The 15,493-nt window shown below is 40.0% G+C and overlaps 1 protein-coding gene across 1 annotated transcript; it reads right to left on the reverse strand.

Annotated features, from left to right (window-relative positions):
• Positions 1–2,636: 2,636 nt before the first annotated feature.
• Positions 2,637–14,346, reverse strand: cunh2orf76 (chromosome unknown C2orf76 homolog). The gene is made up of 5 exons (XM_008296836.1): positions 14,158–14,346; positions 10,412–10,462; positions 10,046–10,083; positions 6,482–6,563; positions 2,637–2,996 (listed from the first exon to the last, which is right to left on the reverse strand). Exons 1-5 carry the CDS (start codon positions 14,285–14,287, stop codon positions 2,920–2,922), a joined length of 378 nt encoding a protein of 125 aa, XP_008295058.1. The 5' UTR covers positions 14,288–14,346; the 3' UTR covers positions 2,637–2,919.
• Between the last annotated feature and the right edge of the window lie 1,147 nt (positions 14,347–15,493).

Genomic DNA, 15,493 nt, shown 5'->3' on the forward strand with positions numbered 1-15,493 from the left:
TTTTTAGTTGGCCTCAAAACTCAAAAATCCAGTGCAGACAGTTGCCTTGAAATTTTGAGTTTACACAACTTTTTCTTTTTTACAGTGTGTGGATTGTAGCATTCATTCAACCAACTCCATTATATTAGCTGTTGTCCAATACAACTTACCGCATTGCTTTTCCAATAAAGCTTAGAATTGCACATAATCGCTCTCCCTGTGTGCTGGCCTTCGGGTTTCCAATCTCCGTCAGTCAGATGATTAACACATGTGGCGTCAGTGTACAGGTTATTCCAATGTGGTGGCGCCCGATGACGCTTTTCCAGTGAAAACAATCCTTATCCAGTTTGGATAAGCCACAAGCTCAATATTCACCCATAGAGCGAGTTCTCACTTAAGTGTAATGGCAATTTTTCAACGTCCTGTAATTGTCTATGAGGGGCCAAAAAGGCCACAATTCATTCTCACACATACATATATTTTCATTCTCACATACATATATTCTCCTCTCACACACATACATTGTGTATTTGTCCTCTTTTTGTTGTTTGCATAGTGTCCGTGATGGACACTAGCACAGGAAGTTCTTCCCTGTACAGGAAGTAACTCTCAAACCAGGAAATTCTTTTACAAGACTTGCTTAGCATGTCCAGATGTGGTAATAATAGAAGAACATGGTACAATGATGCTATTCAAATTCACTGTGATCTCTTTTCTACTGTTTTTCACTTTGGAAGTAAGAAGCAATGGAAATGATTTAAGATTTTTTTTGCAAATGTCTTGGGATGTGTTGGACAAATACAAAGAGAACCCACAGATTTTGTTCATCAGAGGCTCCATGAAGACCTTCGTGATCATATTCACATCTTATCTGGATTCCTGACAATCCCAAGTTTTGTTCAAGATTCAAGAAACAGAGAAGTGGTTGGATATTAGAGTCTTTATATGGATGTCTCCAATTTTTGCGAAATGTATATGAAACCAGACAAAGAAGCAGGTCTGAGAACAGAGAAGTCCTTTTGACTGGTTTATTTTCCTTGGTCGGGACATCCAGTTGCCAAAGTGTTTCTGAGTCTCGCATCTTAAAGACTGCCACAGCCCTCCGGTTCGGTCTTGTGTATCTGCCTGGCCTGCTGAGGCCGTAGGTCTGAACAGTTCTCTCATCTCATTTTCCACTGCGGGATGAGTTATGTTAGGGACAGATGTGCCCGTCCTCTGTTGCTCAAGAGATGAAGACAACGAAGTAATGACTTCAGGATGACAAAATATTTCTTAAGACACCAATGGCCTCTCGCAGTGCTCCTGTCTCATTTCTTCCATCCATTTCGAGCGGGACCCCGTTCCTGCTTCTCAGCCAATCACAGTGCAATAAATTGCCTGCCTTCCGTTTCCACTACACTTTTTCTAACACATACATACATTCTTTCTGGCACATATATATATTCAGAATGTATGTATGTGAGAATCAATTATGGCCTATATGGCCCCTCATAATTGCCGTTACTGCACAGGTGGAGCAGAGGGAACTGACGCAGACCAAAAAAAACAGAATCTCCAGTCATATACTTGCCGTTAGTGGATGTCATTTCAATGATATGCATGAAATGAAAATACAGCGGTTTTCCTACTGTGAATTTGGTATCTGTGCTGACCTGATGCTGGTCTGGTGCGACCTGTGTGCCCTCCCCCTACCTGTACCTTCCTCTTCCTGTCACTTGTGCCCTCTACATATACATCCCGTGTCCAATTACCACCACCATGTGTCCAAACAATACATATTAAATTACCTGCCGACAACAAACATAAATTGCTCCTACATACACGTCTTTGTCACAAAAATAAATAAATAATAATAAAAAAAAAATCATGCCAGTTTGGGTTCAGGTGGCAGACACCCTCTCTACTTTTAAGGTTAGGATTAAAACTTTCCTCTTTGGGTTAGGGTTAGGGACGTTTGTGGATCTGATCTGCCGCTGGCCTCACCAACCCCCAAAATACTTATTGTTCTGTTCTTCATCTGCTCTCCATCTGCTTTCCAGCTATCCCTCCCCATCCCCATTCTCACCCAGCTGGGTTACATTTTCATTATGGCAGTGACACAACTGTACCATGAACTTTATACTTACAGAATTGTTTGCACAGGTGATTTTGGGATCTGAAGCTGCTTTGAAATGGCTCCAAGTCACTTTCTTGACCTGTTTGCGAGTCAATGATTTGCTTTTTCAAAGCATTGCTGGGTTTTTTTTAGACTTTCCTACAGTATTGTTTGTGAGTGTAATACATGTATCAAGTGGACCGTACTGACATTAATTCGGAGAAGTCAGCTGCTGTCCTCAATTGTAATCATTCACGAGGAAATGCCACTACAAAAATGTGATTAACACAACTTTCTATACATCATCACCAAAACTGATAGTTCAAGTTGATATATACTTATATATACTGATATATACGAACCCAGCAGATTGTCATTTCACAGACCTATAAGATTTAGATCTATGCAGGTTTTTATCTCTTGTACTGAGTCTTTACTTGTTATTGTTGTGAGCAGATAAATTAGTAGATCGTGGATCCCAAGGACAGCATGCAAAAATGAAAGGCGGATAGGGCCCAAAATTTACATGTTTCTGATGCACTAAATATTACTTTGTTGATAATAATAATAATAGTAAAAGCAACATTTATTCAACATATTTTCAAACATTAACAATAAATGGATGTCCATGGTCAAAATTACCAAAAAAAGGACAATTGAAATAGAAATAAAAAGGCATACTTATCTGGTGAATCAGCTTCAACTTAAAAAAAAAAAAAAACCACAAATGAAAGCTTTCTAATGCATGATGGCACCATGTGCTTCTTTTTTGTTCCTGGCATGCTGAACCTTTGACCTCCGTGTTAAAAATATCCTCTGCCATTAAATTAAATGACATTGTGTGGTCACCAGGCTGTTTTGGGGTTTTCTCTGTACAGTCTGTAATCTTCTTCCCTGAAGAAGGCCACTTCTGTTTCATTGGCTGAAATGACAAACACAAATATGTTAGTTACTAATTCACACATACATTCTTGAAAATTATTTTTGAATGGACTCACATAAACACATATTACTGTATTAATGGACAAATGTCAAAGATTTAGAGGGTTCTTTGACTAGAAATTTCAAAAATAGTATTTATAATGATCAGTATCAATCAGAATTATTTAGTAGAATTTCTTGTAATGAACAGAAAGAATCAGAATCAGAAGATTCAGAATCAGAATCAGAATCAGTTTTATTGCCAAGTAATTTTTACATCACCAGGAATTTGACTTGGTCCATTGGTGCAAAGAAGCAGAAGAAAAGAAACACTTTAGAAAGACTATATTTAAAATATTGTACAACAAAAGTAAAAACACCTGTGATCACTGAAACAAAAGTGAGTCATTTTGAATTAATCCAAGTGCATGATGGGTACATGGATATAAAATGATCTGTGAACAGCACAACTTTCTCAGTTTTGACCTATGGGCTGTCTGCATGAGTAGGTAAGGTTAACCCAAACCCTAACCCTACAACAACCTCTGACACACACACTAACAGTGTGTACAGTTGAAGGCTAAAGACAGTTTGCAGCCGTTTGTGGTAGTTCGTAACAAGTCTCTGACACATCTCCTGAGGAATCGCAGCCCATTGTTCTTTGGAAAATCTCTCAAGCTCCTCCAGACTTGGTGGTCTTCTGGCATGGACCCTGGTCTTCAGTTCACCCCACAGACTTTCAACGGGCTTCAAGTCAGGGCTTTGTGCAGGCCAGTCAGTAACGTTCACTTTGGTCTTCTGGAAGTAGTTCTTCACCAAGAGTGACATATGTTTTAGGTTGTTGTCATGTCAGAAGACAAAGCTACGACCCAGCCCCAGTTCGGCAGCTGACTGCTTGAGGTTTTCTTTCAAAATCTTCACATATCCTTCTTTTTTTAGGATTCCTTCAACCTTGACAAGATGCCCAGTTCCAGACACGCTGAAGCATCACCACAGCATGATACTGCCACCCCCATGTTTACCTGTGGGGATGGTGTTCTTTGGGTTATACACCTCTCCCTTTTTTCGCCAAACATAACCACTGTCTCCAAATAGCACTAATTTGGTATCATCTGACCAAAGAACACGCTTCCAATATTCATAATCTTTCTCCAGGTTGTCCTGAGCATACTTCAGTCTGGCTTGAAGGTGTCTCTTCTGTAGAAGTGGAATTTTTCTTGGCCTACATCCTCGCAATCCATTTCTGTGCAGGGCTCTAGTGACGGTCTTCGTTGACACTATAGTTCCTGACTTGGCTAAGTCATTAACTAGTGTTTTGGTTTGTGGTTCTAGCATCTTTAGACTCATCACAAGTTTTCTTTCCAGAGTCTTTGAAAACTTTGGCTTCCTCCCTCTGCCAGACTTGTTCTGTATTGTGTGGCTCTCTTTGAACTTCTTGATGAGACTTTTCACTCCACTTCTTGACACGTGGAGGCGCTGTGATAGCTTTGTATACCCTTCTCCTGCTTTGTAAGCATCAGCAATTCTTTTTCTCAAGTCTAAACTGATTTCTTTTGTTTTTGGCATGATGCTTTCTCAAGTGACAGCTCAAATCCTTAATGAAGTTTTTATACCGTGTGTAAAGTGTAGGACAACCCCCAGTTTTAGCTTACTTGAATTGATTGATTGATTACAAGCGGTGAACAGGGGTTCATGCTTTGGCTCAAATAAAAGGTCAGTTCTTAAGGTAGCTAATCATTTTGACCCTGGTGGTTTTTGTTAAATAATTTTGTTTCGGTGTGCAAAGTAAAATAATGTAAGCATCCAGACAACAGCACTTGGTAATTTAAAAAAAAATAATAAAAAAATTTCAGAACAATTTTGTCTTCAACTGTATATAGTAACGAGTTGTCCAACAGACTAAGCAGGCAGCAGAACATACCAGATGTACCAGGACTGAGTTAAACAAGGCCAGCATTTCTGAATGACCATGACAAAGTGATTGTTAAAAGAAGGGCTCTAGTGTCCAATCATTGTTGCTGCACATGCGACCAAAAGTCAATCAGCTGGACTAAACATTTCCATTAGTAGAACCGGTGTGCCTGATCTTTTGCATGTCCCTGGGTGGACTGTCCAGGTTAAATTAAAACCACGAGGTCTCAACTTGTGTAAATCGAATGTCCTATTTAACCTCTTTAAAACTAATTTGTTGGCCACACATCTGTGTTAGTGGTGTGAGCCTTAGGAATTGAGTGGGGCTTCTTATGTGATGTAATGTGTTAATGGAACCTGTGTTGCTTTAAGCTTCAGGGAAAAAAAAAGGTCTGACACTGTGCACCTCCAAACTGCATTACTCTTTGCATGGACCTTTGGCCCACTTCATCACCCAACACCACAAGGAAATTCTCATCCTGTGGGAAACACTGGGATGCGATGAAACAGCAAACATTATGCATTTATTGCACAGCGTGGAGCCAAAGCATGCATGGGAACAAAACTTTTGCTGTCAGAGCGTCAGTGTTCTGAAATGAAACAATAAAAAAATGTCTCCAAGAAACTCGTCCTGTGTGGTGACAGTTGTGTGGCCAGCACAGCACATTTCAGCAAAGGAGTCAGAAAAAAGGTGTAACACCGTTTAAAATACAGAAGATGGGCTACCCCTGACTAACTTTAAGTCTCAGATCATGTTTATGTAAAGAACACATTAAACACACAAAACATTTATCTGCACTTGTATTCCTGTTTACAGTGTTAAGAAAATATATTTAACAGTACCAAGAGGTACAGTCAAAACGTTTGTGTACAGCTAGATCAAAAAGTTTGGTGCCCGATTGCCACCAGTGCAAAAAGTTTGCCAGCAAAGCTAAATTTTTACTTGTTCATTCCTTCACATTTACATTGATGTAGGTTTAACGTCTACACATCTGATGTTGGACCAACTTTCTTTTGGCTGTACAGAAAAACGAAAAGTTCTTGAGACACATTACACGTTAGTAAAGCTGTGATCAGAATATAAACATTTATTTTAAATCTTTGTGCACAAAATAAAAATATGCGCTTGAACAATTTAAATGTAATGTTTCGGGATAGTTAAATAAATCGTTATGGTAGCATAATGTCCAGGTGCTTCCATCGCGGTCTCATTCATTAGTACATAGTTTGTTTGAGTCAGTAAAGCAATTCCTATAAATAGAGAACAAAAGATGCAAAAAAGGTCTGGTTTCCTTGTGCAAATAAATGAGTGATGACTATGGTCATTTCGATGTTAATGTGATGCTGAGGTCATTGCTTATAGCACTGCTGCAGAAAAAACATCTTTCTGTCAACATTTACATTCTAGCAAACCAGTAATAAGTAGTTCCTGCCAATAGAACAGTGAATGACTGACACTAAACAGAAAACAGAAGAGTTATAGCAGCAGAAGCAACTCGTTGAGTGGGATTGTTTCAGTTAGGGTTACAACAGAGGAGGTTTACGTCAGTGAGCTCTTAGCGGACGAACTCTTACCAACACCAGCAGCTCTAAGGGTTTGGTCATCTTGCAGAATTAGCTTTTCATCATCGTCCAAACTCATCACCAACTCATTCGTCTGAAAAAAAAAAAAAACAACCCATGTAAAGTGCAACTTCAGATTTCAAAGCAACAGTTTTTTCAAATGATTGTGAAACAATCAAATTTTGCTTCCAGCTAGAATACAATTATGATATGTGATTGTAATTTTGCAAAAACCAAGCGGTTCATTTATTATTTTACAGCTAATTTCCAGGTCATTTTACACTCACAATCATAAATCATTTTGCTTCTACTTGGCTTGACATATCACAACACTTGTGCTCACAGCTCCACCCTCAGTAACAGCATCAAGCAAAGAAACACAGTATGTGGCCTGATTGCTCACATCCATCCTTGTACAGGATCATTAGCACCCTGAACTATTCTAATTAGTGTTTTTGTTGTAAGCACATTTTCATCATTATGTGCGAAGTTCAGCATCTTGTACGACTGCTGTTAGTGGTACATGTAGATCCTAATGTGTCTGCAGTTTCTAAAGGCATGTCATCATGACAGAATGTCACACAAATGTCATACTGGATAAAATCATGAAGTGATGACATAAATATCCAACACATCACAGATCAACCTCACTGTAACATACGGAAATGTTTTCCAATATATTTCTGGCCATTGGTCAACACCATAACATGTGATTTCACCTCCTGAATCAAGGGTTGGGGTAAGCCCTGTCATTGTTTTGTTGATCGACCTCTTAGGCAAAAAAGTAGGTCAATGGTCAATTTATTTTAAAAAAAGGACAAAAAATAACAAAATAAAGCTGCTCAAAAAAAATACATGTAAATAAATAACTGGGTAGTAGCATCTCAATATACTGTAGTGGAGAATCTATTAAAGGAAGAAAACTTTTACGTAAGATCAGTGGCGGCTGGTGAAAATTTTTGGTGGTGGGGGCAGTCTGCAAATGACCTTTTATTTTAAATCAGAAATTAGAATATGAGTAACATCAGGCACAACTATTTACAGGAATGCAAATTTTCTATCTTTGGAGGATATTTTAATCATAATCTAACATTATTAAGACTTACCAGAACAAAACCATTCATCAAACTAACTTTCGTCAAACTCAAAACACACAACATAAATAAAAATAAAAATAATAATAACAATAATAAAAATAATAATAATAACAACAATAGTAATGATCAGGGCTCCAGACCAACTTTTTCACTGCTAGCACCGGTGCGACCCACTTTCTCATTTTGACCCACCTCGGACCTGGTCAAAGGGAATACATATGATTTGCTGAACAATTTCTTACCGATAGATGCTACGATGTATTCATGCTCCCTAAACGGCCCACACAGCAGGCTGTGGTAGCTGCTGCTTGGTGGCTGTGGAGTGCTCTGACAGGTGTGTGACCAAAAATGACTTTAAAAATAATAAACTGGGGCGTTCTAACGTCAGATTTGTCTGAGGCTAAACCCAGTTACATGTATTCTACACGTGGTCTTTTCTATAAGTGGAAAAACAGGGAATGCAGGTGTGCTCTGTTTTTCATGAGAAGACCTTATTTTTAGGCGTAAATACTGCAGCACACCGAAGTCATAAAAGTTCTACTTTCCACCACTGTGGTTAACACAGCAGCTTCCTGTGCCGGTTACAACGACACTTATACAGCTTCATGATCATCATGCTCATCAATTCACATTCTCAAAAAGAAGGTCACAAATGCAGTCTGGAGCCCCGCTATTTGAAAAAAACTTGGCTCTTCTCCCTTTCTGCTCAGCAAACTTCTCTATTACTTTTTGGTCGAAGTCACTCACCTCCGTGAGCAGCCTTGACAGCATGGACAACGCATTAAGCTGTCACGACAGTAGCTGTCATTTAGTAGAAGAGCGCCTTGTGATGGTGTTAGATATGTATTTAAAGCACAGTCGGAAGAACATCAAAGGACAGTTTTGATATCCAACTACAGAAGACAAAAGCAAATAAAGACAAAATTAATTGGCTTACAGCAAAAGTGGGCGGGTCCAGGATGACCAAGCTGCACCCCGTGAGAAAGTCTGCAGCTGCCAATCAGAGCCCGGGCCAAGGTTACATGATCACGAAAAGTTTTTCGAACTACATACACACTCATTTGGCTGGCGCTATTAATTTTATTATTACTTTGTTATAATTAATTAAAATTTAATATTGTGTTTGAGAACTACTTTTTATTTGGTCATTAGTAGTTGGGCGGCGCCCCTGCGCCCTGTATTGACTAGGGGTGTAACAAATACATGTACTCGAACTGAACCGCTCGGTACAGGCCCTTTCGTTCAGTACAGACCTGAACCCACGGTACAAACATAACATTTTAAGAGAACTATGCATCAGTATTGGTTACATTTCTATACAATGTACATTTAATATGATTTGTTGAGTTCCCAACAGCTCTTTGGTTTAAGAAAATAAACAAATGTTTTGGATTAATTATGAGCAGGGTTTTTTTTTTTCCCATTTTCCCCTTAACTGAGAACCAAACCGAACCGAACTGAACCGCGATTTCCATACCGAAATACGTACCGAACTGTGATTTTTGTGTACAGTTACACCCCTAGTATTGACTAGCCACCACTGCTTAAGATGACTTTGTTTTCTTTCTCAAGAGTTAGTTGTTTTTTGAAAGGATTATAAAAAAGAATAAAGTGAAAGGGGGAGACAAAAACTTACCACCTGTTTTTCCATTTTCTTCCTTATAAAACCCAACATAAATGAGATCTCTATATGCAATTTGCATTATGTTTATTTCATTAAACTTACACTTTTTCAACTTTTTTTTCCTTCAAAATATTCTCTATGTTTTGTTTGACTTCTAATCTTTGTATAGAAGACATCAGTGTCATTGCAACTTGACTGGTTGGCTAAAGAATACAGTTTATACTGGTTTATAATATGTGGTGTGTTTATTCAAGTAATGCTTGTTTGGCACTTTATTTCGGAGACGTAAGCACCCACTGGCCCGGTGACTCCCACCCTTCATCTTAGCAGCTGGCAGGTTGGCTGGCCAGATGACAAACTGGTCAATGTTTGCCACCATCATGGGCAGAACAATCTTATCTTGCAAACGTCTTTGTAATCTAGGGCTGGACCCGAATAGCCGAATAGCCGACTATTCGTTCGCTGTGCTGGAATCGGAAATCAGAAATTGATATTCGGACCAGCACTATTGTAATCTACTGCCTTATCTAACATCCCTGCAGTGTTTTGATAGAATATAATCCTTCTGGAAGATGCTCTCAGTGTTTCAGAGATTATATGTACTATCTGTTGCTGTTAGATGAGCTAAGGTTCATTATGTGTTTCATGTTGCCATGAGTGGGGAGGGGTGGAACTTTATAGAACATCCATCCATTATCTATACACTGCTTTATCCTCTGTACAATAGCAGGGGGGCTGGAGTCTAAAAGCTGCAGAACATTCTGCATGTTTGAAATGGATTTCTGTACATTTGGCCTGCAGACACACACGCCTCGGTTGTGGCCTTGCAGTGTGCCTTCGCCTACAGATGGATACCTTTGCTCCATGAGCTTGGTGGATAATCTTCATTGTGTCTGAAAATATAGGACAATGAAATCAGATGCAGTTCATGGATTTTGGCAGGTGCCATGAAGTGAAAACACATCCAACAAATCAGTTAGCTCTAATACACGACATATTCTCTTATTTAGTTTGAATTAATACATTGTATACAGTATGAAATAAATAACAAATACAATAATATATGAAGTGTTAGTGAAAAGCTTTTGTTTGCAGGCCCAACAGCCTTCTAGATCAGCTCAGACAGCTGTCTGTAGCTATATCTGATTCCATAATCAGACATAGCAGTACATTATTTCATTAATTTTAGGTTACTTTGAATATCAAGACAGACACACGTACCATAAGCATATTTCCTGAAAGGAGGTGGAAGTCCTTGCTTTGTTGCAATATCTAGAAAAAAAAATGGTAGTGTTTATCAAGACTTTATTCTCTTAATCCTTTGTATTGTTGATAACGCGGTAGCTGCAAGTCCAGTTGCCTTCGCTTTAGCTCTTAGATAACAGTGTTGCGAATTAGCACATGTGCTAAAACACTCAAACAATGCATCTAGTTTGTCCTATGTAATTGTGATGTTCACATCAAATGAACAATAAAAAAATAAAGCATAGCAATAAGCCCTTTTTCAGATATGGCAACTGTGACATTGCTGGCTTCATCAATCTGCATCCTTAAATTCATGCAGATGATGCTCTTCATGGCTTCATTCAGACAGACCCACCACACATCTATCCATCGTCTATACACCACTTAATCCTCACTAGGGCTGCAGCCTATCCCAGCTGACTCAGGGTGAAGGCAGGAGACACCTGGACAGGTAACCAGTCTATCACAGGGCTCCCACCACACATGATATTTGTCATTTGTGCAAGATTAAACAACTCACCAAGTAATGTATAATGCATAATAATGCAATGACAAGGAGAAGAGTAAATCTAAGCTACAAGCGGTTTATCAGACTGTCTAAATAACGGACAACCTTGTCTATTTATGATAAAACAATGACACTGAAAGTTCAAGACTTAACTTGAGAACAGGTGAGGTGTAGCAGATTATTTAAAAGCAGCTGATAAACTGTGAGTGTGTGTGACAGCTCACCTGTCTGTGGTAAGACAAAAGTCTGCAGTGTAACTTGCTATCAGATCTTGATAGGCCCCATCTTTATTAAAGTAATTAATGAAGTTACTGCTGCTGTTCTGTGTGTAAATGTGCACAACTTTCACTTTGGAGACACGTGTATTGATCCTACTGTTATTTAATACATTCGGAGGAAATAGTTCTAACTACTGCATTTGTATGTGTGACAGCTCACCTGCTTTGCCGTTGGACATTGGTCCACTCTCTATGCTGTCTAGGGAAAAATGTATAATTTTAAGACTTTATCAACTCATGCTGCTGATTTACTTGTGGAAATGTGTGCAACTGTGTGGCTATGGAGACGCTCATAGAGATCCTGCCAATGTCTGATGATGCTGCTATTTAACAAACACAGAGGAAATAGTTCAAAAAAAGGTGGAACAGCAACCTGAACTGTGATTCTGTTTGTAACAGCTCACCTGTCAGATGTGAGGCCAACAGACAGACTTCTGGTGGGGAGAGTAATGGAGTATAAGTCATGCTCTCCCAAGGCCTTCACAGCTTTACATTTATAGAACTCAGAATCTAACGTGCGCTGGCAGCAAAGGCAAATATTGCCCCTAACCTGCATTATGACCTCCAAAGTCAGACAAAATAAGAGGGAAGACCTTAAAAGAAGATGAACAGAAGTTGTAATCAAGAACATCTCCAGATGCTTGAAGCGTCTTGCTCTGCTTTCAGAGTGCGTTCAACTCAAAGCTGTTGTCACAGCTGGCAGAATGACATTAGGATCATCAGTCGACTGGAATCCATGGAGGGTCTCTGGCCTACAGCTTTTTCACTGAAGTACTGATGGATATGTTCGGGGGCCAGGTATGAGAGAGCTCTCCCGACCTCCACCGGGACACCACATGCTAGCAACAAAGCAGCAAGAGGGCCATAAACCAAGACCTGAGATTGGATATTTCCACCAATATAAAACTAAAGAACCAGTGATCCCAGAAGCCTGTAAACAAAGAAACGACCTGAGGTACAGAAGTGTACTGGTTGGTATCTACAAAGACTACAGTCCAGATGTTCTGGAGCGGCGTGCGCCATACCAGGATATCATGGCTACACTGGACAACTGCGGTCTGCCACCGGCTCTTCTGTACTCAGCAAGCCTTCGAATAAAAGATGAAGAAGGCAAGAAAAAGTGATTTTTTTCAGTTGAGGAGGCTACAGACTTTTTCAATGCATTGCCGGCCTCAGCGTACCTGGTATGAACCACACAGTAAAAGTCAATGTTGATTTTTTTTGGATGCTGCTGTTTACAATAATTTCCCAAAAACATGTTTTTCTGGGTTCTGTTTGTTAGCTTGGTAAGGACACTGTTAATGTACTAGTCTGAGGTCAGTTTTGACTCAGCGTTACAGTTTAAGCCAAACACATTACTGAATTTCCCTTCTGGGATGAATAAAGTATTTTTCATTTCATTTCATTTCATTCACTGCAATGTTAGCTAGCAGGAGTTTGCACTGTCATTCAATACGGTCGGCTTTGTTTTTGTAGATTTAGATTAGATTCGAAAGTCTTTATTGTCCCAATTTGGGCAATTTGATTTGCAACAGCAGTCGACAATGAAATTCATGCCATAAAGCAGCACAGTACATAGAAACATGGATAAACATAAAAACCCAGTAGGTTTTTGGCAAAGTTTGACAATGCTCCCCAGCCGATTTTTATTAGTGATGCTAAGGTTCCCGTACCAGCAAATCACTGCAAAAGCTAGGATTGACTCAAAAAAAGGATGAATAAAACATCTTTAAAAGTGAACTGTCAACATTAAGATCGCTCTCCTTCCTTAAAAACTATGCAGTCATCTGCTTTGTTTCCAGTCTATTATCCAGGACTCTCAGGTTCTTTGGAACTTTTAGAGACTCAGCTTTTGGTTTTTATGTTACAAGTCACTGTAACAGCTGTGCCGCTTCCTTAAACACAGCCTTCAGTGTTTTCATGGTCATTATTTATTTTTTCCCTCTCATTAATGTTCTGTCACTATCTTCTATCCAGTTCATCCATCTATACTCCGCTTAATCCTCTGTAGGGTCATGGGTGGCTGGAGTCTATCCCAGCTGACTCAGGGTGAAGGCAGGTTCCCCTGGACAGGTAACCAGTCTATCACAGGGCTACACTTAGAGACAGACAACCAAGCACACTCACATTCACACCTATGGACAATTTAGAATCACCAATTAACATCAACATGTTTCTGGACTGTGGGAGGAAGCCGGAGAACCCGGAGAGAAACCACGGTGCACGGGGAGAACATGGAGACTCCACGCAGAAGGATCCCAGGCTGAGATTCAAATCCAGGACCCATGATCTGTGAGGTGACATTGCTAACCACTGCTTCACTGTGCTGTCCTATTTTATCCAGTTATATTTAATTCAATGTTTTTGTTTTTTTAGTTCCTCTCAGTAATTGCATTACTTCTAAGCTGACCAATGGGGTACATGCCCTAATATCATATTAAAAAACTGAATATAAAGGGTCCCACTGTATAAATTCAACGCAAAAATAACCTGGGATCACTGGGATCCATATCTTAAACTCTCTGCATATGTCCACCTGTATTCTTGATGACAGACTCGGTCCTCATCAGCAATTTACTCAAAAACTGCATGCTTTAATATTTTGTTCATGGATTGTATAAAATTTCATGGCTGGGACGTAAAATGTCTTCCAATTCCAGAAGGACCCCTATGTTGTGGGTTTTTCTTGGTCAGACAACAACTGCAAGTGTTTCCGCTAATTTTCAGTAAATCACAGATGTTCCGGATCCTTTTCCATCTCTGTGAAGCCATACAACCAGACACGTCTGTTCCAGGTGGAGTCAGACAGACAGCTACATGATAACTGCTACATGCTACATTCTAACTGTTATACGCTAACTGGTACATGCTAACTGCTACATGCTACACGGTAACTTCTATACATACTAACTACAACACGCTACACGCTGACTCACCGCCTCTCACGAGCTCCATGAACTCATGCACCGTCTGCTCCAGTCGGACTCCGTGAAATACGACCGGCTTGAAGTTTCTGTGCTCGAAGGACCTCACCAGACGAACACTGACCACAGCTTCCGCGTCCATGTCCTGCTGCTGCTGCTACTGCACCGACCGAACAGCCTCCTCTTCCTGGGCTCAGCGTGTAGACGGCGGCGGAGCCACCAGAACCCGGGTTCAGCCGACGGGTCCGCAGCGCCGCCTGCTGGACGGAGGTCGTATTAATTCAATATAAAATCAATCCATTAACGTTCCGACGAAATAGAAAGGGGCTGTGAAATAAATTGTGAAATATACAAATAAGGCAATAAATACGTAATTAAATGCATTAATTAGCTAGCTTTTATTTTTATTCCACATTTGTGTGTGACGTGGTATTTTTATTTCATAATGCCACATTTATTATTTCCAGGGAACTTTTATTTCATGTTGCTTTAATTTATTTCAACAGACTTCCATTTAACCACATTTAACATTTTAACAACGGGGTGTGGCTAGTATGATTGACGTGCCTAGTGTGCAATGATTGAAAGACAGAGTCCCGCTACATACTTTTTAAATTCTTTTAAATTTTTTGTTCAGTTATGATACACTTGCTGTTCTTTTACATTGTGTAGGTGGATTAGCAATACAATTTCCACAAATACAACTGCCATTTTTTAGTTCGCTTTAATAATTTTTCCGTTCATGGTAATTACGACTTATATGTTGCATCTTCGGCTGATTGTACCAACTCTGAAGGGATTTAATAGCCTGTTCAATAAGTAAATGTTTATTTTGTTATTTGTTTACAAATGTAATGTTTTTTGTTTTTTTTTTAATTGTACCTTAAGGTATTCAGAGATCTGTCCTGAATACCTTAAGTCTCTGGATGTTGTGGGACTGTCCTGGTTGAGACGTCTCTGCAACATCGCGTTGCGGTCGGGGACAGTGCCTCTGGATTGGCAGACCGGGGTGGTGATCCCTCTGTTTAACAAGGGGGACCGGAGGGTGTGTTCCAACTACAGAGGGATCACACTCCTCAGCCTCCCCGGTAAGATCTATTCCAGGGTACTGGAGAGGAGGATCCGACCGATAGTCGAACCTCGGATTCAGGAGGAGCAGTCTGGTTTTCGTCCCGGTCGCAGCACACTGGACCAGCTCTATACCCTCCATCGGGTGCTCAAGGACTCATGGGAGTTCGCCCAACCAGTTTACATGTGTTTTGTGGATCTGGAGAAGGCATTCGACCGTGTTCCTCGTGGCGTCCTGTGGGGGGTGCTTCGGGAGTATGGGGTCCAGGGCCCTCTGTTA

The sequence above is a fragment of the Stegastes partitus genome, unplaced genomic scaffold, assembly GCF_000690725.1.
Source record: "Stegastes partitus isolate 25-593 unplaced genomic scaffold, Stegastes_partitus-1.0.2 Scaffold1155, whole genome shotgun sequence".
Lineage (NCBI taxonomy): Eukaryota > Metazoa > Chordata > Actinopteri > Pomacentridae > Stegastes > Stegastes partitus.